Here is a 23,286-nt window from a genome sequence, read left to right on the forward strand (position 1 = left end):
ATCATTTTCCAATAAAAACAGTGAAATTATACATAATGCAATAATATAAAGAAAGGATAAGTTAAAAAGGGGCAGTTTACCATCATGTAAAATAAATTTTAATCTTGTATGAATAAATCTATGAATGAGTTCCATAAATGTATACTAAAACTACCTACTTCAAATCTGATTAAGAAAACCAATCATGGTCTCCTATACACCATGTCTCTGGTAAGAGTATTGAGGCAGTCACTTGTGCTGAGTAACGAACATTGCATTTAAAATTTTCTGCCTAAAACTCAGACTTAATTTTTCAGATAATGAAGCTTTTAGCTGATTTAGTTAGTTATCTTTTCTTAGAAATTGTTTTGTTCTTGAGTTAATGTGGGTTATTTTTATACCTTGCCTTTTTTAGAGGGAATTTAAAGAGGACTAAGTGGAACTAGATTTTATCTAAATGTTAGGTTATTATCAGATTCTAGGGTCCTCTGATGAGTTCAAACAACATTTTATGGGGTATCTACAATATGACAAAGTATAGAGATTTATTAACATTATAGTCTGGGAGAACTTGGGAGATAAGGTTTCCCTGCTGGACCTTGAAGAATGGCTAGAATTTAGACTTTCAGGGGGATGTGTTTGGGAGAGCAGTTCATGTGGAGTGAGCTTTAAGAAGTGAGGAAAGCAGGAGGCAGTCAGTGGTGTGCTGGGAGATAGAGCTGAATGGGTACTTTGGAGCTTGAAGATTCAACTCAGAGAAATGGACTTTATTGACAAATATTTTCAACCTGGTGCTCAGAGGTTCTTACTGGATAAAAATTAGGGAGCTTTAAGAGGAAATTGAGCAGGAAATACAGGATAAGCACCGAATGACCAAGGGTGGTCAACTGCTGATCATCAGAATAGTTTCCAGTCTTCCATCCCCTGAAGTTAATTTTTTTAATTTAATTTGTGTAAGCGCATGATTCTCTTAATTACGAGGAGTGTTTTGCACATAGCTTTTCTCACATTTGTTCTTACAGGTAAATGAAATCTTTTGAAACAGACTGATGCCTTGTATAAGGGCCTTTCAAAATCCTTTTACTCAGCAGTGGTAATAGAATTATTTACCTCTTGAGTCTCTTATCTCACTCCAAATAGAGAAATACCAGCTGGCATTCTCACCGTTTAAACTTTTTCTTGGTGAAGATGGCCCTAATAATACTTACTTGTAATTTTTTTGACAACCCTTGGTTACTGAAACAGTGCAGTCTGATGGGCTGCTCAAGTGTTTTCTTTAAATCACAGATGATTATAGATCTAGAAAAGCTGGATAAGTTATTAAGTAAATTTCATATTTTTATTTAGGTACCTTAATGCAATTCAAACGATGTGTCCACATATTCTTCGCTATTTGACCACAGCAGTCATAACAAACAAAGATGTTCGAAAACGCCGGCAGGTGCTAAAAGATCTGGTCAAAGTTATTCAACAGGTAAAAACTAAAATCTTATTGATTTTTAAAATGTGCCTAAACTTTAACCTCTTTTTCTTGAAGAAGTAGGACTCTCAGGTCTTAGGATGAAAAAAGGGAAAGTGAAAGTCGCTCAGTCGTGTCCGACTCTTCGCAACCCCATGGACTATACAGTCCATGAAATTCTCCAGGCCAGAATACTGGAGTGGGTAGCCTTTCCACTCTTCAGGGGATCTTTCCAACCCAGGGATCGAACCCAGGTCTCCCACATTGCAGGCAGATTCTTTACCAGCTGAGCCACAAGGGAAACCCAAGAATACTGGGATGGGTAGCCTATCCCTTCTTCAGAGGATCTTCCCAATCCAGGAATTGAACCGGAGTCTCCTGCATCGCAGGCAGATTCTTTACCAACTGAGCTATCAGGGAAGCCCCTGTTGGTAGGGTAAAAATCTTTAAAAAATAGGAGGAAAGTATACATGAAAAGAGCCCCAAATGGGGCTGCCAAATACACTGCCTTTCAGTTCAAGATATATTTATGGTAGATGTGGCATGAATGAATACTGCTCTCTGCTAGCTGGATACTTAATATACATGGTGTATTAGTGTTGCTCTTACTGCAAAGAGTAAAGGAGATATGGAGCCTGGAATTTTTTTTTTTGAAGGGCACTACCTACATAATACCAGAGTAGTTAATCTTTACATAATTTTAATAGTACCCATGTTGTGCAAAAGCTATAGCACTACTGCTTGGTTTTTAGTGAATTTCTCGACAAAAACTAACTGTGGGTTCAAAAAGAACTTAAATATTTATTTTATCTAAGAATAATTTAGATAGAAAAAGGCAGTTTTATTCATCAGAATATGAATACACTTGGAGAAGTTCATCACTGTTTATTGACTAAGGGAGACTTTTGGCAGTAGAGGAATTTGAAAGCTTTTGGAATGGTTCTAGGTTGACCATTTAGAGAACTTGGTTTAGAAGGCATTATAAAGTTAAGATTATAAAGTCAAGTGGCCTTGAATTAGGATATGAGCAATTGCTTTGAGAAGATAGTACTTGGTAATTTGTTAGAAACTAATGGTAAGAGAGAAAAAAATAGGAAGATTGGGGGCAGCCTACTACTAAACAGTGTTGAATCAAATCCAGCTTAACCTTTGACTTAATTTTACAGGAGTCTTACACATATAAAGACCCAATTACAGAATTTGTTGAATGCTTATATGTCAATTTTGACTTTGATGGGGCTCAGAAAAAGCTAAGGGAATGTGAATCAGTAAGTATAAATTTTTGCTACAAATTAATAATAATTCTTTAATTTGGGGGTATTATAAGAATTAACCTAACAGGGTTAGGTTTTATTAATTATATCAGAAATGTTTATTAATCTTAAAATGGCACACCGTTTAGAAATGTATTGGGTCGAAGACATTTTTAATGTTATTACTATGCGTCTATCCCTTTTGTTAACAGTTGGTTAAAACATTAAGCACTTTATAAATTCACGCATAATTTCATGTCTTATCCTGAATGAATAGATACGTGAAATGCTTTATATGTATAAGCAGATTGTATCAAGTTTTACATCACAGTTGTGATTCCAGCTTATTCCATAATCAGGCCTAATTTAAAATTTTTCTTATGATTGTATTTTAACATTTGCTATAAATCAGTCAAGCTAAGAGTGAATTTTAAACTGTCTTCTGTTAGCTGGCAGAAACTAAGGTACTGTCAGAGCATCCAAAAGAGTTGGGTTTACGGTCTTTTTCTTTAGTTAAGTTGGTTTGCAAGTTTTGAAAAACTAAGAATTACCTGTTAAATGCATTTACCAAATCTGTAAATTGTTAGCTCTTGGTTTCATTTTTGAACACAATTACTAGCCCAGAAAAGGGAAGAGTTTGTTGAAGGATTAAGATCTTATTTGTCTAAGGAAAAGAAAATTACGTAAGTATACCTTTAGAGATGATTTTCAAACATTGAACAAAATTTGTAACAACTTGTGTATATGTGGTGTAATAACTTGTGTACATGCAATCAAATGTGACATTATTAAATATTGGTGTTTATTGTAATACTAAGTATCTATGCTGTACCAGGCAGTGGGGCACTTGGTTGCTATTCTTGAAATTAAAATATTCTCTTTTAATTATGATACATCTGTGAAATAGGTGTCACCCTTTGAATTTTTTTCTCCTGTGGCTTTCCGGTCTACTTATTATCACAGAAGTATGCATATTTTTAGTCCATATCTACTTTAAAAAGCTGGAAATACATTATTTACAGAGCATTTATGTAAGTTAATGACAGGACAAAGCTACTTTGTCGTAAGGTTGTTTAGGTCATCAGTTAGCCTAGGAAGCATTATAGTTCTTAACTCTTTTTCTTGTAGCTTCATCTTTGCATTGTTAGAGACTTGAACATAGTGTTCTAAAAAGTGCTATGAAGTAGAACCTGTGATATTAGATGAGAGAGTTGTTGTGAATGGAATAATGAGTAAAGAACAAAGAACGTATTTGAGACAAATTTTTAAAATTGCTCATTGGCACTTAATAATTTTTTTTCTCTTATATTTTATTCATATAGGTACTAGTGAATGATTTCTTCTTGGTGGCTTGTCTTGAGGATTTCATTGAAAATGCCCGTCTCTTCATATTTGAGACTTTTTGTCGCATCCATCAGTGTATCAGCATTAAGTAAGAATACTGATTTAATCTATACTTTCTACTTTTAAATTCCTATAAGCTTTCCTTTATTGTAAAGTTACACTTACTAGGATTCCAGTTAATTGTATTTCTATTTAATTTCTCTGTGCTATAGTAGAAAAAGGAAATGTCATAGTGATTTATTAAAAATCCTAACTTTTGTTTGAATTCTGGGATGCTTCAGATCCTTCTTATTTTCCATATGTGTGGTAAAGCATGATTATTGAAAATTACTTCAAGGCAGTATTATGATTGTCAGAGAGTTACCTTTTAAGAGAATACTATTGTATCATTACATAGGGAGAAAAGAGCAATGACCAGTTTTAGAATGGTTTTCAACAGGAGTTCACTTAAGGAATTAGTCCTTAGTAAATTGGAAATGCTGTTGAAAAGACCACATTTGGTAATTATTTTAGTTAATTGAATTTATTTTATTTAATTATATATTTGAATTCTCATAGTAAACTCCTGTGACATCCTAAAATGTTGAAACATGGAAAAGTTATGGAGAATTTCAGTTGAAATTTTCTCTGTTGTGTGAGGAAATTGTTGGGAAAAAAATTGTGAAACTTACATAGCTTATTAGAAACTGATTTTATGTATTAGAATTTGAAAAATAGCAGTGCCCCTTGACCACAGATGAAGTCAAACAGTAAATGCTCCTTAAATGTTTAAAAACTTCCTACGTTAATGTTTGCCTCTTAGGCACTGTATGTACACCAAAGTTGTTCTTTAGTGCCTTTTGTTTTCACTAAGCCATCCATTCTTGCTTGCCTTATTTTAGTGGGTTGTCATTGAAGTGGTTATTCAGAGTTAGAATTATAGTGTGAACATGGGTCTTTTCCTTTGGGAGTTGAAGCTTTGACCTTATTTAGTACTTTATTATAGCTAGCAGACATACTGATATAATTTTAAAAATCTGGTTCCCGATCTAGTTCCCTTAAGGAATACATTGAAATTCCTAACAGTCATTAGTCATGAAATGCAGTAGTATCTATGTAAGTATACATACTTATGTATATGCACAAGCAGATAAAGGAAGAGCCCTTTCCCCTTGTTTTGCCTGTACTTCTGTTCAGCTTTCCTCCTGACTCGGTGGAACCATATAACTGACTCTGGAAACCCAGTTTTATGAAACACTGATTCAGTACAACTCCTTTGTTTTGTAGCTCCCCCTTTATAGCTGAGAAACTGAAGGCTCAGAGACATTAAGCAGCTTAGAGCTTACTGAATGCAAAATTCTGAGCTAATAGTTCTCTGACATTCATTGTCTTGACCCTGGTTATAAATGCTTTCTTTTTCATTGTGAGCAATTGATATTTTTAGAAATAACCGATTTAGACTAATTTGTCATTAGTGTATCATTTCAGCCAGAGGATAAAGATGGAAAAAACCATGAGTCAGTGTTTAATTTTTTGTCCAGAATCTGTAGAGTTTTGTTTTTTATCTTATAAATATAGATTCTCTGAAGCCACTACAAACTTTCTGAATCCAATTTTCCGTGTTATGCTGTGTAGGGCTTCTGTGTTACACTAAATAGGGCTACTTTACTGTTCCAGTTAGGGTGATTATTCCAAAGCACATCCAAGATTGAGAACCATTGCATCAGGTCACAAAATTTTTTTTTTTTTTTTTACAAAATTTTTTTAGGCACATAGTGATAGCCTGCTAGGGTAATGGATTGAAAAATGAGTGATTTAATGTTTTTAGTATGCAGTGAATTAACAGGGTAGAGGACAAGTATAATAAAGTACAGCTTCATGTGAATAAACAGTTCTTCTTAGTGCAACAGTGATATCTCAGATTGTAAGGTTGGGGGGTGGTACCGGAGAGTATGGGGCCCAGTAGGACTCATTCCAGTGGCCTAGGCTGCTTCATGTTTTTAGAACTGCTTTAAGGGGTTAGAAATATGACTGAGAATAATGTTAAGCATCTAAGTTGGGCTTTTATAAATACAGCAAATATCTTCAGTCAGACACCAGGGACTTGGAATCCATGATAATGACCAAACTAGCTATTGTTTACATTCATACAGTACATACAAAAAATTATTGTTCTCTAGTTCAAAGGTTTTTAAACCTAGCTATACATCAGAATCATCTGGAGAACTTAAAAAACCACCAATAACTTAAACTTAAGAATGGATTTTTCTGGGTTTACCACAGACCTTCTGAACAGAATCTCTGGGATTAAGACTTGAGAATCTGGTTTAAAACTTCCCAGGTCCAACCCCTAAAAAATTAAAGCATTCTCAGAATGGGAAGGGGCAGATCTCAGCACCTGTAATTTTCAGAGCTCCTCTCAATAATTCTGATGTAGGAATTAATGAAGAAATCCTCTGTGCCCTTTACAGTTTCCTTCAATGGTAACATTTGGTGAACCATAGTAAAATACCACAACCACCCTATTGATGTTGATACATTCAGATATAGAACATTTCTGACACCACACAGATTCCTCAGATTGCTCTTTTCTACCCATACCCACTTCCCTCTCGCTCCTTATGAACCCTTGGCAACCACTCATCTCTTTGCCATTTCTGTAATTTTGTCATTTAAAGGATGTGCAAAACTTTTTAAAAAGTAGTGTTCAAGGTAGTCCTCTTCTTTCTGAAGAGGATAAATGCATATGATACGGATTATGATCTAATTAGTTAAGAGCAGTTTAACTATGACAGTTTTTGAAAGAAAAAAATATTACAGATGTGAATGAGTGCCAGGCACTGGATAGAAAGTAGAGAACACAGCCTCAGAGCTTAAAATCCAGAGGAAGAAACAGATGTTAAATAAAGATAAGATTATAATTAGGATAGGCATTTTGAAGAAAAATACGGAGTAATTAGAATAACATGGACATAATTTGTATATAGAAAAGTCAGAGAAGTAATTTGGATTGAAGTTTCACTGAACCCTGATAGCTCTCTAAAATATCTTCCATTATATACTAAGAATAGACTCTTCCATCGTATACTAATTATGACAGATCACTCCATTTACTAGTTTACGCTGGCCTATCTCTGCTTCTAATTAATGTAGTTATTTGACATTTGATCTTTTTTAGGGCTGGGGGAAGGATTTGTCTCTGTCTTCCTTTCTTTCCCCTAGTGGACACATATCATGCTATTCAGCATTATAAAACCCATGGTTGTTTATTAAATAACCCTTTCCATTTGTGATTTGGAACATTCTCTGTTGACAGGATTCTTCACTAAATGGCACATGTGATAGTCTTATCTTTATAAAAATGCGTATTAAGAATGTTTTTATCAGTTTATACACAGCCCTATAGATTTATAGGATAAGTTACAAATCTGTTTACCATGAAGTATGCAACATCTGTCAAAAAAGATTACTGTGGTGGGATTTAATTTAGTATAGCTGAATAGTTTATCAGATATGGTGTGTCTGAAATTTAAAAGCTGTTCTGGAATAATTCTTGGACCAGTTTTCAGTTGCAGATAAAAAACAAAGTATGGAAGTAATATTTTGAATGTGTATGATAAACATGTTGGAGCATACATTAATATAATTTCCCTATGGGGGTTAGTTTTGGCTTTTCACAAAAGTATGTATTTGCCAACTGCTCTTGCATTTAAGTTATGAAGTCATTCCACTTTGCTTATTTTATTCAGTAACATTTGAGATCTTAATATTTTTCTTAAAGGCTTTATTACCATATAGCAATTTATACTTAATTATATTTTGATATTAGAGTTAAAAGGTGTGTTTCCAGATGGAGATATGTTAAAAATAAACAGCCATTATCATTGTATTTCTGTGTTAATTGTCAAGTAATATAGTGTCATTTTTTACCATATGAGATGTTGGTAGATTCAGTGAGAATTTTCATTTGTCATACAGAGCATTTCATTTCTCAGTTTTCTCCTGTTTTTTTTTCTCCTATTTCCTCCTAATCTTACAGTTAAATATAGTTTACACTTAATGCTTACTTTTTAATTACTTGTCATAGGATATCCTTATAAGAGACTGGAGCTCTTTGGATATATAAAATAGTTAGCCACAGTCTTCAGTGGAAAACAGGCCAGAGATTTCCATAACTTAATGGCTTAAGTCAGTGTTTTTTTAAATAAATTGCTTATCAACTAAAATTTGGAAAGCCAGATTAAACAGGTAATTGATAAGCTTCTGAAATTCTGGACCCCAAATCTTTATTGGTTAAAATACATCAGGGTAAGGGCTATGGAAGGGTTCAGAAAAAGGAGACTGTCAAAAAGATTAGTCATTGAAAACCTGGTAGACAATCAGCCTAGAGTTGATGAAAGCCTAATTTGTTCTCTAGATTAGATTTATATACCTTATGTTCTTAGGTGGGATGACTGATCTTAATGCCTTCCCAGAAAGAAGAAAAGTATCTGATTTTGTGCTCAGAGTTATGGATATGTTTTACTAATGAAATTGAATAGAGGATAAAATAATTTTTTTTAATGCCTTAAAATAGCACTTAGAATTCTGTTTTTTTCCCCTCTGCCCCAAAGGAATGAAGGCTTCCCAGGTGGCAAAGTATTAAAGAATTTGCTTGCCAATGCAGGAGACACAGGGTCAGGAAGATCTCTCAGTCAGGAAGATCACCTGAAGTAGGAGATAGCAACCCACTCCCAACATTCTTGCTTGAAAAATTCCATGGACAGAGGAGCCTACTGGGCTAGTCCATGGTGTCACAGAGAGTTGGACGTGTCTGAGCATGCACACACATGCCAAAGGAATGATTTGCATATTTATTTAGTCAGTTATTACTAAGCTTTTCCTTTATGGTACTGACTTTGTATTTTATTTAAAAGTTCTTTCTCATAATAGGTTTATATGCGATTCACCTATTTTCTTCTAGGACCTCTGTGACTTTATTTCTTCTGTTTGAATCCATCAAGGACTTATTTGGAAACAGAAAGTAGCTCCTCTCCCTGTCCCCAAAATAGCCAACATGACTTATTGAAAAGCTGTTTTTTCCCACTTATTTGAAATGCCATCCCTATTGTATTTGAGATTATTACTTGTTTATGGGACTTTTTCTCAACTCTTTAATCTTTTATTAATTGTGTGTTAGTGTCTGAACTTAACATCAAATAAGTGCTGAGTTAATTTAGCACCTTGTTTCAAATAAGGTAGATTTGTAGTATGTTTATCTAGTATTCAGTATTTTGTTTTCTCTGGAATTGATAATTGCCACTTTCCCACCATTTGCTTTGTTGTTTTCCTTAATGACTTTTTCATTAATTCTGCTTCAGACTCTTTGCCAGTTTATAAATCTCTTTTCAAAATCGATTATTCTATCAGTTTTATCTTCCTCAAAAAAAATCTGGACTTGGGCATAATATTATGCCTTCCTTTATTATCTTACTTGGCAAAGCATATTCTTTAGTGGCTTTAGAAGGTAGGGTACTTTGAAGGTAAACTTTTTTCACATCTGAAATTCTGTGTTTTACTTTCATACTTGAGTAGTGGTATTGCTAGGCATGGTACTCTCATTTGAAAACTACTCCAGAATTTTTTTGTAGAAGTCAAAAGACTTTTTTATTTTTTAATTCCTCATTTTTTATACCAGAGAAGGCAGTGACAACCCACTCCAGTACTCTTTGCCTTGAAAATCCCATGGACGGAGGAGCCTGGTAGGCTGCAGTCCATGGGGTCGCTAAGAGTTGGACACAACTGAGCGACTTCGCTTTCACTTTGCACTTTCATGCATTGGAGAAGGAAATGGCAACCCACTCCAGTGTTCTTGCCTGGAGAATCCCAGGGACGGGGGAGCCTGGTGGGCTGCCATCTGTGGGGTCACACAGAGTTGGACTCGACTGAAGTGACTTAGCAGCAGCAGCAGCGTCTTTCATGCAGGAGTTTTGTTTTCCTCTCTAGCAGTGGGGAGGGGGGAGGGTTTTTGGTGCCCGTTGTCTGAAATTTTACAGTGATATGCCTTTCTATAGGTCTGTTTTAATTTTTCATATTTATTGTTGCTGTTGGTCGCTAAGTTAGTCCGACTCTTTGCAATCCTATAGACTGTAGTATGCCAGACTTCCCTGTCTTCCACTATCTCCTGGAGTTTACTCAAGTTCATGTCCATTGAGTCAGTGATGCTTTCTAACCATCTTATCGCCTGCCACCCTCTTCACCTTTTGCCTTCATCTTTCCCAGCATCAGGGTCTTTTCTAATGAGTTGGCTCTTGGCATCAGGTGGACAAAGTGTTGGAGCTTCAGCATCAGTCCTTCCAGTGAATATTCAGGTTGACTTCCTTTAGGATTGACTGGTTTTATTTCTTTTTAAGGAGATCAGCTCTTCATATTGGACTCTTTAAATTTAGAAGCTCATGGCCTCCAGGTCTGGGAATGTTTCTTGAATTAGAGTTATTTAAGTTTCTTCTTTATGTTCATTGTTTATTCTTTCTGGAACTTCTGTTATTCAGGTATTAGACCTCCTGGATCAGACTTCCAATTTTCTTATCATTTCTCTATTTTCCATCACATTATCTTTGTTTTCTACACTCTGGGAGATTTTTCCAGAGTAATCTTCTGTGGATTAAAAATAGTCTCTGATGTTATTTTTCAGTTTCCAAAAGACCTCTGTCACTGTTCTTTTTCTGAATATTTTTTATAGCATTCTGTTCTTATTTTATGAATGCAGTTCCACAGTTTTTAATTTTACTAAGGATATTAATGATACTTTCTGTTGTCTAGTTTTCTTAAAATTGAGATATAGTTAACATATAGCAGAACATTAGTTTTAGGTGTATGACATAATGATTTGATATTTGTGGATATTGTGAAATGATCACCTTAATAGGTGTAGTTGACGTTCATTGACACACAGTTGCAATTTTTTTCTCTTGTGATGAGATTTACTGTTAACTGTAGTCCCCATGCTATAGATTATATTCCATGGCTTATTGATTTTATAACTGGAAGTTTGTACCTTTTGACCCTTCATCCAGTCCCATCCACCTCCATCTCTTCTTTGTATCTATGAGCATTTTTTGTTTTGTTTTAGTGTCCGCATATAAGTGAGATCATATGGTATTTGTGTTTTTTTTGGGGGGGGGGGTCTGGCTTAATTCACTTGGCATGCTGCCCTCAACATGCAAATAGTACAATTTAATTTTTTAATGGTTAAATAACTGTGTGTGTAATCACATTGTCTTTATTCATTCATCCATTGATGGCTGCTTAGGTTGCTTGGTATTATAAGTAATGCTGCAGTGAACATGAGTTTACCTATATCTTTTCAAGTTAGAATTTTCATTTCCTTCAGATAAATTTAAGTGAAATAGCTGGGTCATACTGGGTTCTATTTTTAGCTGGGTTCTATTTTTAATTGTTTGAAGAATCCATTTAGTGTCTTCCATAGTGATTGTACCAATTTATTTGACTACCAGCATTGCATCAAGAGTTTCCCTTTCTCCACATTCTTGCTAATACTTAATTTCTTACCTTTTTAATGATAACCGTTCTAACAAGTATGAGATGGTATCTCATTGTTTTGATTTGTGTTTCTCTGATGATTAGTGATGTCAAGCATGTTTTCATGTACCTCTTTAGCCCTCTGTATGTCTTCCTTGGAAAAATATTCAGGTCCTCTGCCCATTTTTCAATCAAATTGGTTTTTCTTTTTTCTTTTTTTGATACTATTAATATGTGTTCTTTCTATATTTTGGGTATTAACCCCTTATATATGTGGTTTGCAATATTTTCTCCCACTTGATAGGTTACCTTTTCATCTTGTTGATAGTTTCCTTTGCTGTGCATGGTCTTTTTATTTTTAGTTTGATGTTTATTTTTGCTTTTGTTACCTTTGTGTTTGAGTTTATTTTGGTATCAGATGTAAAAACTCCTCACAATGATGGATGTCAAGAACTTACTGCTTGTGTGTGTGTGTGTGTCTAAAAGGAGTTTTATAGTTCCAAGTCTTAATGTTCAAGTCTTTAATTCATTCTGAGTTAATTTTTGAATATGGGGTGAGGACTGGTCCAGTTTCATTTGTTTGCATGTAATTGTCCAGTTTTCCCAGCACCATTTGTTGGAAAGAGACTGTTCTTTTTCCATTGTATATTCTTGCCTCCTTTGTCATGAATTAATTTACCATATATGCTTCAGTTCGAGCTCTCTATTCTGTTCCATTGATCTATATGTCTTTTTATGCCAGTAGCATACTGTTTTGATTACTATAGCTTTGTGATATAGTTTGAAATCAAGGAATGTGAAGCCTCCAGCTTTGTTCTTTTTTCTGAAGATTTGGGAAAGGCTGTTTGGGGCTTTGGGCTTCCCTGGTGGCTTAGATGGTAAAGAATTCACCTGCAGTGTGAGAGACCTGGGTTCGATCCCTGTATTGGGAAGGTCTCCTGGAGGAGGGCATGGCAACCCACTCCAGTATTCTTGCCTGGAGAATTCCATGGACAGAGGAGCCTGGTGGGCTACAGTCCATGGAGTTGCAAAGAGTTGGACATGACTGAATGACTAAGCATGCATTTGGGGTTTTATGTATTACCTAACATATTCAAGGACTTCCCTGGCAGTCCAGTGGTTTGATCCCTAGTTGGGGAGCTAAAATTGGACATCCCTTGGGGCCAAAAAACCAAAACATAAAGGAGGAAGCAATATTGTAACAAATTCAAGACTTTAAAACATGATCCACATTAAAAGAAAACACGTTGAGTATCTTGTGTCACTTGAGCAGGAGAGCTTTTCAACTAAAAGGTGTGAATAAGGGATTTACACAAAATATTTAATGTATCTTTATTTTATTGAAGTATAATTGATTTATAATGTGTTAATTTCTGCCGTACAGCAAAGTGATTCATTTCTATATGGGCTTCCCTGATAGCTCAGTCGGTAAAGAATCCATCTCCAATGCAGGAGACCAGGGTTCAGTTCCTGGGTGGGTAAGATCCCCTGGAGAAGGGAATGGCAACCCACTCCAGTATTATTTTATTGAAATATAGTTGATTTATAATGTGTTAATTTCTGTACAGCAAAGTGATTCATCTATATATATATATATATAATTGTAACATTCAACAAATATATATATATATTCCTTTTCATATTCCTTTCCTTTATGGGTTATTATGGGATATTGAATATAGTTCCCTGTGCTTTTTTTTTTTTATAGGACCTTGTTGATTATCCATTCTCTATTTAATAGTTTGCATCTGCTAATCCCATATTCCCAATCCATCCCTCCCCCAGTCCTCCTCCTCTTTGGCAACTGCAAGTCTGTTCTCTTTGTCCTTGAGTCTGTTTCATAGATAAATTCATTTGTGTCATATTTTAGATTCCATATATAAGTTATATCATATGGATTTGTGTTTCTCTTTCTGACTTAATTCACTTAGTATATCTCTAGGTCCATCCATGTTGCAGCAGATGGCATTATTTCACAGTCTGCTTTATGGCTGAGTAGTATTCTATTGTGTATATATACCACATCTTTATTCATCTATCATTGGGCATTTAGATTGTTCCCATGTCTTGGCTATTGTGAATAGTGCTGCTATGAACATAGGGGTGTATGTATCTTTTTGAATTATGGTTTTGTCTGGCTATATCTCCAGGAGTGGGATTGCTGGGTCATATGGCAACTCTAGTTTTTTAAGCAATTTCCATACTGTTTTCTACAGTGGTTGCACCAATTTACATTCCCATCAACAGTGTAGGAGGGTTCCTATTCTCCACACCATCTCCATTATTTGTTTGTAGACTTTTAATGGTGGCCATCCTGACTGGTGGTCATTGTGATTTTGACTTGCATTTCCCTAATGATTAGCAGTTATTAGCTATCTGTATGTGTTCGGAGAAATGTCTGTTTAGGTTTTCTGCCCCTTTTTTTGATTAGGTATTTTTGTTGTTGTTATTTAGTTATGTGAGCTGTTTGTATATTTTGGAAATTAAGTCTTTGTCGGTCACATCGTATGCAAGTATTTTCTCATAGTAGGTTGGCTTTTTGTTTATTTTACTATGCAAAAGGTTGTGTTTGATTACATTCCATTTGTTTACTTTAATTTTTATTGCCTTGGGAGACTGACCTAAGAAAACAGTATGGTTTATGTTAGGAAATATTTTGCCTATGTTCTCTTCTCAGAGTTTTAAATTGTGTCATGTCTTAATATAAGTTTTTAAACCTAAAATGTCTTCTTTAAGCTACCTGCAGACAAGGTTGAGATTTTAATGTTACCTGAATAATCTGGAAGTTATTTTTGAGTTGAAACTTAGATTGATTAGGATTTTTTTCCAAGAAATTCTGCCTTTTGATATATTTTGTCTTTTAATTGATAAACTGAATTATTTTAAATAACATAAAATAAGCACAATGTAGGATAGCTAAAGGCAAGATTTTGTGTCTTCAAGCTTTAATAAGATACTTATTTTTTATTTTTAAATCTTTACTTTTTTTTTTCCATAAAATCAGCAAAATGTAAGAGAACTGTGGACTTAGAGAACTTCTCTCTGTTATTTTAATTTCTTTTACTGTGTGTATTTTCCTGTTACTTAAACTGGATTATTGCCACATTCTCTTATTCTTAAAATGTTTGGTAGCCTAGATAACCTGAGATGTGAAGTGAACTCAAGTCGCTCAGTCATGTCTGACTCTTCACGACCCCATGGACTGTAGCCCACCAGGCTCCTCCATCCATGGGCTTTTCCAGGCAAGAATACTGGAGTGGGTTGCCATTTCCTTCTCCAGGTGATCTTCCTGACCGAGGGATCGAACCCAGGTCCCCAGCCTTGCAGGCAGACGCTTTACCATCTGACCCACCAGGGAAGCCCAGATAACCTGAGAGGGTGTCAGTAATTTACTAATACTTCTCAGAACTTATTTCAGACTTTTCTTTGACTTGATTTAATAAGTAAAGGATCAACAAGCACATTGCAAAATAGTAAATCCTCAAAGTGGGATTATGAGTCAGAGCAGGCACACGTTTGTGGGTCTTGATGCATGTTGTCAGATTGCTCCAGCCATGAAGGAGTACAAGACTTAGAATATGTATGTAAAGAAAGAAGAGGAATAGGAAATTCTAAGTAGAATTATACAGAATAAAATTGTCTTCTTTTGTTTTATAACTTGACCTTAAATATTTCCATACATAAACTATCCCCAAACCTCCAGACTGGAACTGGTTAAACCCTTTTATACTCACATAGCTTCTTCCTCTTTTTCCTTCTTACACTTGAAATAGTTTATATATTTGGAGGATTAGGTGCTTGTCCCCTACTCCCCAACCCCAGCTTTAAACTTTTATAAAAGTGGAAGACAGATTGTATGTTGTCACAGGCATCTAACAAAATTCATATTTTGTTGAATAAGGGACAGGAAAGAAAAATAATTGGTTTGGTTTGGATGGGCTATGTTATTCATGAGGAAGAAGGCTGAAAAGTTCGATTGTAGCTAAATTGTAGAGAACCATGAAACTTGGAAGTTTGAATTTTATTGTTTTGGTAGAAGGGCTCATATTTTTCAAAGGAATTTAGGAATAAGCTGGTAGTTGGGCTTTAAGACTAAGCTGGCAACTATGTAAAATAATAAGGTGAGACTCAATAGGCAGATTAGTTAGAATATTATGAAACAGTCACAAAGCCTGTGCTGGAGTAGTAACTAGGGTAGGAATCAGACAGTAAGTTTTTATTAATTGCCTCCTCTCTACTGGGCATTGTGCTAATCGCTGGATATATAGACGTGAACAGGGGAGCTGTGGTGCATGCTCTTGGGTTACATGGACAGTCTGTCATGAAAGCAGATACTCAGTTACACAACTCAGTTCGCACTTTCTATGAAAGTGAAAGTGTTAGCTGCTCAGTTGTGTCCAACTCTTTGCGACCACATGGACTGTAACCTTCCAGGCTCCTCTGACCATGGGATTCTCCAGGCAAGAATACTGGAGTGTGTAGCCATTCCCTTCTCCAAGGGATCTTCCCAACCCAGGGATTGAACCTAGGTCTCCTGAGTTGCACATGGATTCTTTACCATCTAAACTACCAGAGACTATGAATGCTCTGCAAAAAACAGAGAATTGTGAAAACATTAAACAGATATATAATGGTTGAGAGAGGTGTCTTGGAAGGCCAGTGAGGGTACTGTTTTCTCTGATACCCATGTAACACATTGCTAAGTGAAGAAAAAGGTGTATTAGCCTTTGAAAGAAAAGGCACAACATTTGCAAAGGCCCTGAAGTGGTTTAAAACATGTCATAATTAATGAACAGTGAGGTTTAGTGTGGTTGGTGGAGAGGAGAGTCTTTCAAGATGAAAGGAGTTTGGTAGGGAACTTCGATTAGAGTCAGTGGTTAAAGAGATAATTGATAGGACTTCTCAATGGCTCAGATGGTAAAGAATCTGCCTGCAATGCAGGAGACCTGGGTTTGGTCCTTGGATTGGGAAGATCTGCTTGAGAAGGGAATGGCTACCCACTCCTGGAGGGCTACAGTCCATGGAGTCACAAAGAATCAGCCACAACTGAGTGATTAAGCACAGCAGACATTATGCAACTACAAGGCCTTGGTTACTCTGCTTGAGGTCTTAGTCACTTTATAGTATCCAATAAAGTAATCCTGAATGTTTCATTATAATTTTAATTATGTAAACACCCTCCATAAAGAGCTTTTATTTATAGTTTTAAAAATCTTTTAAAAACTGACCATACCCAGTTAGTAGCTACTAGGAACAACATATCTGTTTTTTAAAAGCGGTATATGGAGATCTTGAAGATTGGAGTTTTAATATATTTAGTACAGATTGTTTCATTTGTGCATTTTAGAGTAAAATGGTCTTGGCTTCACTTTAAAGAGTTGTATTTTGGGGGAATGGAGGAGACATACAAAAGAGAAATTGTTACAGGAGTTGATAAAATAATGTTTTGGAAAATATGTTTTTTACCTTTAGAGTAGCAGCTTCAGCTAAAAGTATTAGGCAATTGCTTACTTTAGCAGTGCAGAAGAAAATGAAACGTACACATTTCTAAAGTAAGTCAAGTACCAGTAGGAAAAACACGGAGTTTATTGAGAAGCCATAGGAAACAGCAGCTGCAGGAATTTTTCCTAGTCAAAAAAGTGCCTGGTTGTTTCAATAAAATGACACACTTCCCTCTTTCTAGTAACATAAATAAAATAGTGTTTGCTTAGAGAACAATGATAAAGAGAATAAAATGAAACCTGATCATGAAATTGAAGTAGTAGTCATGAACTGATGTTCTTTGTTTGCTGAGAATGTGTACTTAAGGCAAAATTGATCATAGAACTTCACATGTAAATCCAAGGAGTTTTATGGTTGAGTTGGCTCATACTCATCATCATGATGTTTCTTAACTTCAGGCTTATTTTAGGGATAAATTTTAAATGATTATCTTCATTGATGTAGCAATAACTTTAATGATAGCCTAACTTTTTACATTTGGAATGAAATTCTTCTCTTTGTCAGTAAACATGAAATAGAGATAGCACAGATTATATTATTCCCATAAAGGTATTTTTGTTAACTTGATAGATTACTTTTGGATTAAGACCTCTGCAATTAGATAGCTATATGATTTCCAGTGTATTAAAAATTTATACTTTAAAATTGGGAGTGCTATCAGATTAAGAATTTTGATATTCTAGTTTTTTCATTAAAGTAGTGACCATATTAGAAGATCTGGCAAGTGTATAACATCTTCATTGAAGACAAGTGAAAGAGTTAATATTTGTGTCTAAACATCTATATATGCATATATGTATACTGTCCTTTTAAATATTATACATGTGTACATAGATACTCTTTCATCATTTGACTGACTGACTTACCTGCTACAAAGGCTTGTGTTTGTGTTAATCCTGGTAAATTAAGCCCTGCAGTGGCCTCTTTTTCAAGAGGCCTCTGATCATTGATTAGAAAATGCAAATTGGTTGATGACATCAAAGACTTTAAATCAGGGTCTTGGTATCTGTCATCTTTCTCCTTCTCCCCCTCTCTCCTCCATTCATGTTTTCTCTGTGTATGTATGTCTCTTTTTCCTTAAACTCAGTGGCCATTTAGGTATCTATAGTGTACAGTTCAAGGGTGCAGACAGTGCAAGTGCAGTGTCAGTGCAGACACAAGACTGTGCAGAAGAAAATGAAGTTCAGCAGCCCTGAATTTTAGTTGTGTGCTGCATTTTATTGTTCTTAATAACTAATGCTCCTTGCAATAGGTTTCATGTCTATAATCATCATACATCATACAACATTTTTCTCCCTTAGATCATTAGTAGTGGAGCACTACTAAGTAAGATACTTTTATGGAAGCTAGAAGGATTTGTGTAAATACAGAATATGGGGCCCTCCCTTCAAGAACCTTAAATCTGTTAGGTGAAATGAGCTAGATTGTGAACAGCTTAAGAAAATAGCACAAACATGAACAGTGCAGTTTTAAGAGTCATAATACTTAAGAGAAGATGACCCATAAATACTTAAGTTTCCATATAGAGTATAGATCAAAGACTGTGTATATAAAGCTAAGTTTTTAACTCAGTTAATGTCATTTTATTTCTTTTTTCTTTTTCATTAGCATGTTGGCAGATAAACTGAACATGACTCCAGAAGAAGCTGAAAGGTGGATTGTAAATTTAATTAGAAATGCAAGGCTGGATGCCAAGATTGATTCTAAATTAGTGAGTGTTATCTGTGCTATGTACTAGATATCAGTTACTGATTATATTATACTTTGGGGGGAAGTTGTAGTTAGGACATTTATTCTAGAATTTTTGTTTTAATGTATAATAGTTTTTTTTGAAGGCAGCAGCAGTCTCCTTTTTTGTTGTTGTTGGATGCATATTGTCATCTGTACTGTGCATAAAAATATTTGCAACATACATGTAGGTTGTGATGTCATACTTACGACTTGAGAAACTCGGTTTTTAACGTTATAGGACCAATTTTTATGTCTCATTTTAGGGTCATGTGGTTATGGGTAACAATGCAGTCTCACCCTATCAGCAAGTGATTGAAAAGACCAAAAGCCTTTCATTTAGAAGCCAGATGTTGGCCATGAATATTGAGAAGAAACTTAATCAGAATAGTAGGTCAGAGGTAAGAACCACACATCTTTTGTTGTCTTGAATTTGGCAGTAAGTAATTTAATATAATTGTTACATGGGCATCATTTGAGAACAGATTAATTTTGGTTGTATCTGATTTTGTATTTGGGGGTAATTTTATTTAAGAATCACTAAACTGAAAAGATTTTTCTTAGATGTTTTATGCATTAGTTAGGAAACAAAAAATTAAATTATGTGTTCCTAGTTTATTACAGTTGGGTTTTTTTTTTCCTTTTACCCTTCCTGTGTGCCTTCATTATCTCATTTCCTTAGAGTTTTCAACACATCATTTTGATACTGGCAGATGATAAGTTACATGTGTTATCTCTGTCTCAAGTGCTTGAAATTTGTGTTCCTTTTAAATCTAAAGAACTGCTTCTGCAAAAATGTTGATATTATTTGTTAGTGTTGATTTTACAAAATTTGACTTTATTTGATACTCATATATAAGTGTCAGAAAAATAGATTTCCACTTTTGGTAAAAATCCTGCATATTAGATATTAAAGGAATTTGAATAGCTGTGAAATTTTGGGATTCCAAACTACCTCTAATACTTTTCAGGCATTATGATTACTTATAGCTAGAGGGTAGAAAGTTTTTAGAAAACAGCTGCATTCAAGGATCTCATCTGATTGAAGTTTTAGTAATAGATTTGTGTCCTTAGCATAGTCCTTCAGTTTTAAACATTATTGTCCTTGCCTATTCCATCCAAGTGTAGAATTAACTGAGCCTGAAAAATAACTATTGTGTAGTTGTTATTTCTGTATGCTTAAGGGTCAAGTTGTATTGATTTGGGTTATAATATTGGTGATACTGTCATTGTTATACCTTATAATTGGTCAGAAACTATATCAGATGGTATTTTGTTGCGTTGTTCTGAAACACCTCACATTTAGTAATTGCAGAAGTTGTTAAAGTCGTAGAGAATAGATTGGGAGAAGTATGGCTAAAAAAATGCTAGTGTCACTTTTTTTCGAAGTTGGCTTTTCAGAAATTATTTCTTTTCACCCTGTCGATTTCTCTTTGTGTATTTTAGGCTCCTAACTGGGCAGCTCAGGACTCTGGCTTCTATTGAAGAACTTGTACAGGAAAATTGAAAAACCTTTAAAGGAAAGGTGAAATAATAAAACCATTATATAAAGGTGAAACCTTTTAGAAACAGCGTATTTAGTATAAATTTTGGAGAATTTGAATAAAATTGACCATTTCATTTTATTTCTTTGTGTATATAAGTGTGTGATTGTTTTTTTTTAACCTTTCATTTTGGAATAATTATCTCAATAGTTTTCCAATAAGTTGCAAAAATAGCAGCGAGAAGTCTTATGCAACCTAAATATAGTTTTTCCCAATTTTTTCCTTGTATGTTACTATAATCCAATATCAAAACTAGGGTATTGACATTGGTACAGTGGTATGAATAACTCTGTGCCATTTTATCACTTTTTGTGTTACCATCTCTACAGTCAAGATACAGAGCTTTCATCATCATCAGGAAGGTCTCATGCTACCTCTCTGGAGTCATGCCTATTCCAACCAGCTCTAACCCCTGACAACCACTAATCTGTATTCTTTATCTATAATTTTGTTATATGAAAGTGTTAGTTGCTCAGTAGTGTCCGACTCTTTGTGACCCCATGGACTGTAGCCTGCCAGGCTCCTCTGTCCATGGAATTCTCCAGGAAAGAATACTGGAATGGATAGCCATCCCCTTCTCCAGGGGATTTTCCTGACCCAGGGTTGGAACCCACATCTCTCATATTAAAGGCAGATTCTTTACCATCTGAGCCACAGTGAAGCTATAATCTTGTCATTATGAGAATGTTATAGCAACAGTATATGACTTTTTTTGAGGTTAGCTTTTTCTACTCATAATCCCCTTGAGATCTGTCCAAGTTATCATGTATGTCTGTAGTTTGTTTCTTTTTATTTCTAAGTTGTATTCCATGATATTAATGTACCACATTGTTTGACCTGTACCTCTTTTAGAATAGTTTGATTGTCTCCAGTTGGGGCTATTAACAAATAAGGCTACTACTTCTTAATGTCTTAGTTAAAGTGGCTCCTTAGTCACTCACTGGGTTACTACAGAGACTTAAATAGGAGTGTAAGCTGAATTTTATAAATACCTTATTGACTATGATGTGAATGTGTCTGTGTACACATACACACAGAGTTAAATGTAAAGTATTCAAGAAGTATATACAGTTTCCTTTACCTAGAAATGGTTTGATTTTCTACTCTTGAACTAAAACCCAGTCACATAACAGAAATATCTGTTAACTGCTCTCAGTACAAAGATAAAGATACATGCATATTTTTCTTTTATTTGACACCTGATCAGGCCGCCATTAACATACAGTTAAGTTTGGAGAACACAGGTCAGATCTGGTGCTTGTGTTGTGATTTCACATCTCTGGTTTATGTAATTGGTTCTTCTAAACTATAATGCAAAGGTGCTGAAACTAGAGGGGAGGATTCCCAAAGAGGGTAAGTTAAATGCTAATTTTTGACTCATCTATAACCAGTGTTGTGAGAATGCCAAGTTTAGAGGACCACTTATAGTACAAAATGATCAAGGTTCATAGAGAAAGTAACAAAAGGTGGCATGTCAGTAACTAGATAGAAGCAGACCCTCCTCATTGCCTCGTGTAGGAGCTAATTCCTTGGGTCAGAAGTACTGGTCTGTAATAAATGGAGCAATAGTTATATAAAATTGCATGTATTGCTCAGGCTATATTGAAATGGGAAGGGTGTTAAGATGCCTGTGTTTCCATCTTCACCAGTGACCCGAGGGCAAAATGTTGTGAAAGACGTCATTAATACTCACTTTTTAAGTCAATTGTTCAACCAAGGTGTTAATAGCAAAGATTTCTAGGTGATTATATCACTAGCAATTAAAAGCAAGTCTGACAGTTACTTCATTTGTCATAGTGGACCAGTAAAACCTATAGGGAGGAAAGAGAATGTGTCATGCATTTTTAACACCTATATATCTAAATAACCTTAAGGAAAGAAAAACAAATCCAACATTTGACAGCCTCACTTGTGCCTGGAAGCACTGAAAATTTGGTGTTAACATTTATATATTGTTGAGGAGGAAACATACACAGATGGTTTACTCAAGGTCATACCTAGTAAACGTTAAAGCATGAAGTTGAAAATAGATTTTTTCAGTTATATCACACTATCTCTCCTTACATCATTATTGCTTTATAAATCCTTTCAGACTAAGTTTACATAGAGTTAGAGGATATATGTTTAGTAGGTTGTAAATGAGGATCTTGATTCACAGAACCATCTCATTATCTTCAAATGAGAGCAGAGGGTGTATTTTTTAACCAATATAATCATTTGATACTGTTTGGTTCACAAAAGGACCTACTGGAACATATAAAAGTTTAATGACTATCTCTGATTTTTTTTCTATTTAAATGTTCTTTCAAGATTATACACTATATAAAGTTCAGTTCAATTCAGTTCAGTCACTGAGTCATGTCCGACTCTTTGCAACCCCATGAACCACAGCACACCAGGACTCCTGTCCATCACCAACTCCCGGAGTCCACCCAAACCCATGTCCATTGAGTCAGTGATGCCATCCAACCATCTCATTTGCTGTCGTCCCCTTCTCCTCCTGCCCTCAATCTTTGCCAGCATCAGGGTCTTTTCAAATGAGTCAGCTCTTCACTTCAGGTGGCCAAAGTATTGGAGTTTCAGCGTCAATATCAGTCCCTCCAATGAACACCCAGGACTGATCTCCTTTAGGATGGACTGGTTGCATCTCCTTGCAGTCCAAGGGACTCTCAAGAGTCTTCACCAACACCACAGTTCAAAAGCATCAATTTTTCAGCAGTCAGCTTTCTTTATAGTCCAACTCTCACATCCATACATGATCACTGGAAAAACCATAGCCTTGACTAGACAGACCTTTGTTGGCAAAGCAACGTCTCTGCTTTTTAATATGCTGTTTAGGTTGGTCATAACTTTCCTTCCAAGGAGTAAGTGTCTTTTAATTTCATGGCTGCAGTCACCATCTGCAGTGATTTTGGAGCCCAGAAAAATAAAGTCAGCCGCTGTTTCCACTGTTCACCCATCTATTGCCAGGAAGTAA

At 35.2% G+C, this 23,286-nt stretch overlaps 1 protein-coding gene across 1 annotated transcript in view; it reads left to right on the forward strand.

The window, feature by feature from the left end:
- EIF3E (eukaryotic translation initiation factor 3 subunit E) overlaps positions 1-20,390 on the forward strand; it is a 48,953-nt gene extending 28,563 nt beyond the window's left edge. Inside the window, exons 8-13 of the mRNA XM_043879813.1 lie at positions 1,327-1,453; positions 2,605-2,706; positions 4,014-4,123; positions 18,646-18,748; positions 19,032-19,166; positions 20,212-20,390. Coding sequence (XP_043735748.1) covers positions 1,327-1,453; positions 2,605-2,706; positions 4,014-4,123; positions 18,646-18,748; positions 19,032-19,166; positions 20,212-20,250 — 616 coding nt within the window. The 3' untranslated portion in view covers positions 20,251-20,390. The remainder of the gene's footprint in view (positions 1-1,326; positions 1,454-2,604; positions 2,707-4,013; positions 4,124-18,645; positions 18,749-19,031; positions 19,167-20,211) is intronic.
- Positions 20,391-23,286: the final 2,896 nt, after the last annotated feature.

Source organism: Cervus elaphus, chromosome 21 (assembly GCF_910594005.1).
Source record: "Cervus elaphus chromosome 21, mCerEla1.1, whole genome shotgun sequence".
Taxonomy (NCBI): domain Eukaryota; kingdom Metazoa; phylum Chordata; class Mammalia; order Artiodactyla; family Cervidae; genus Cervus; species Cervus elaphus.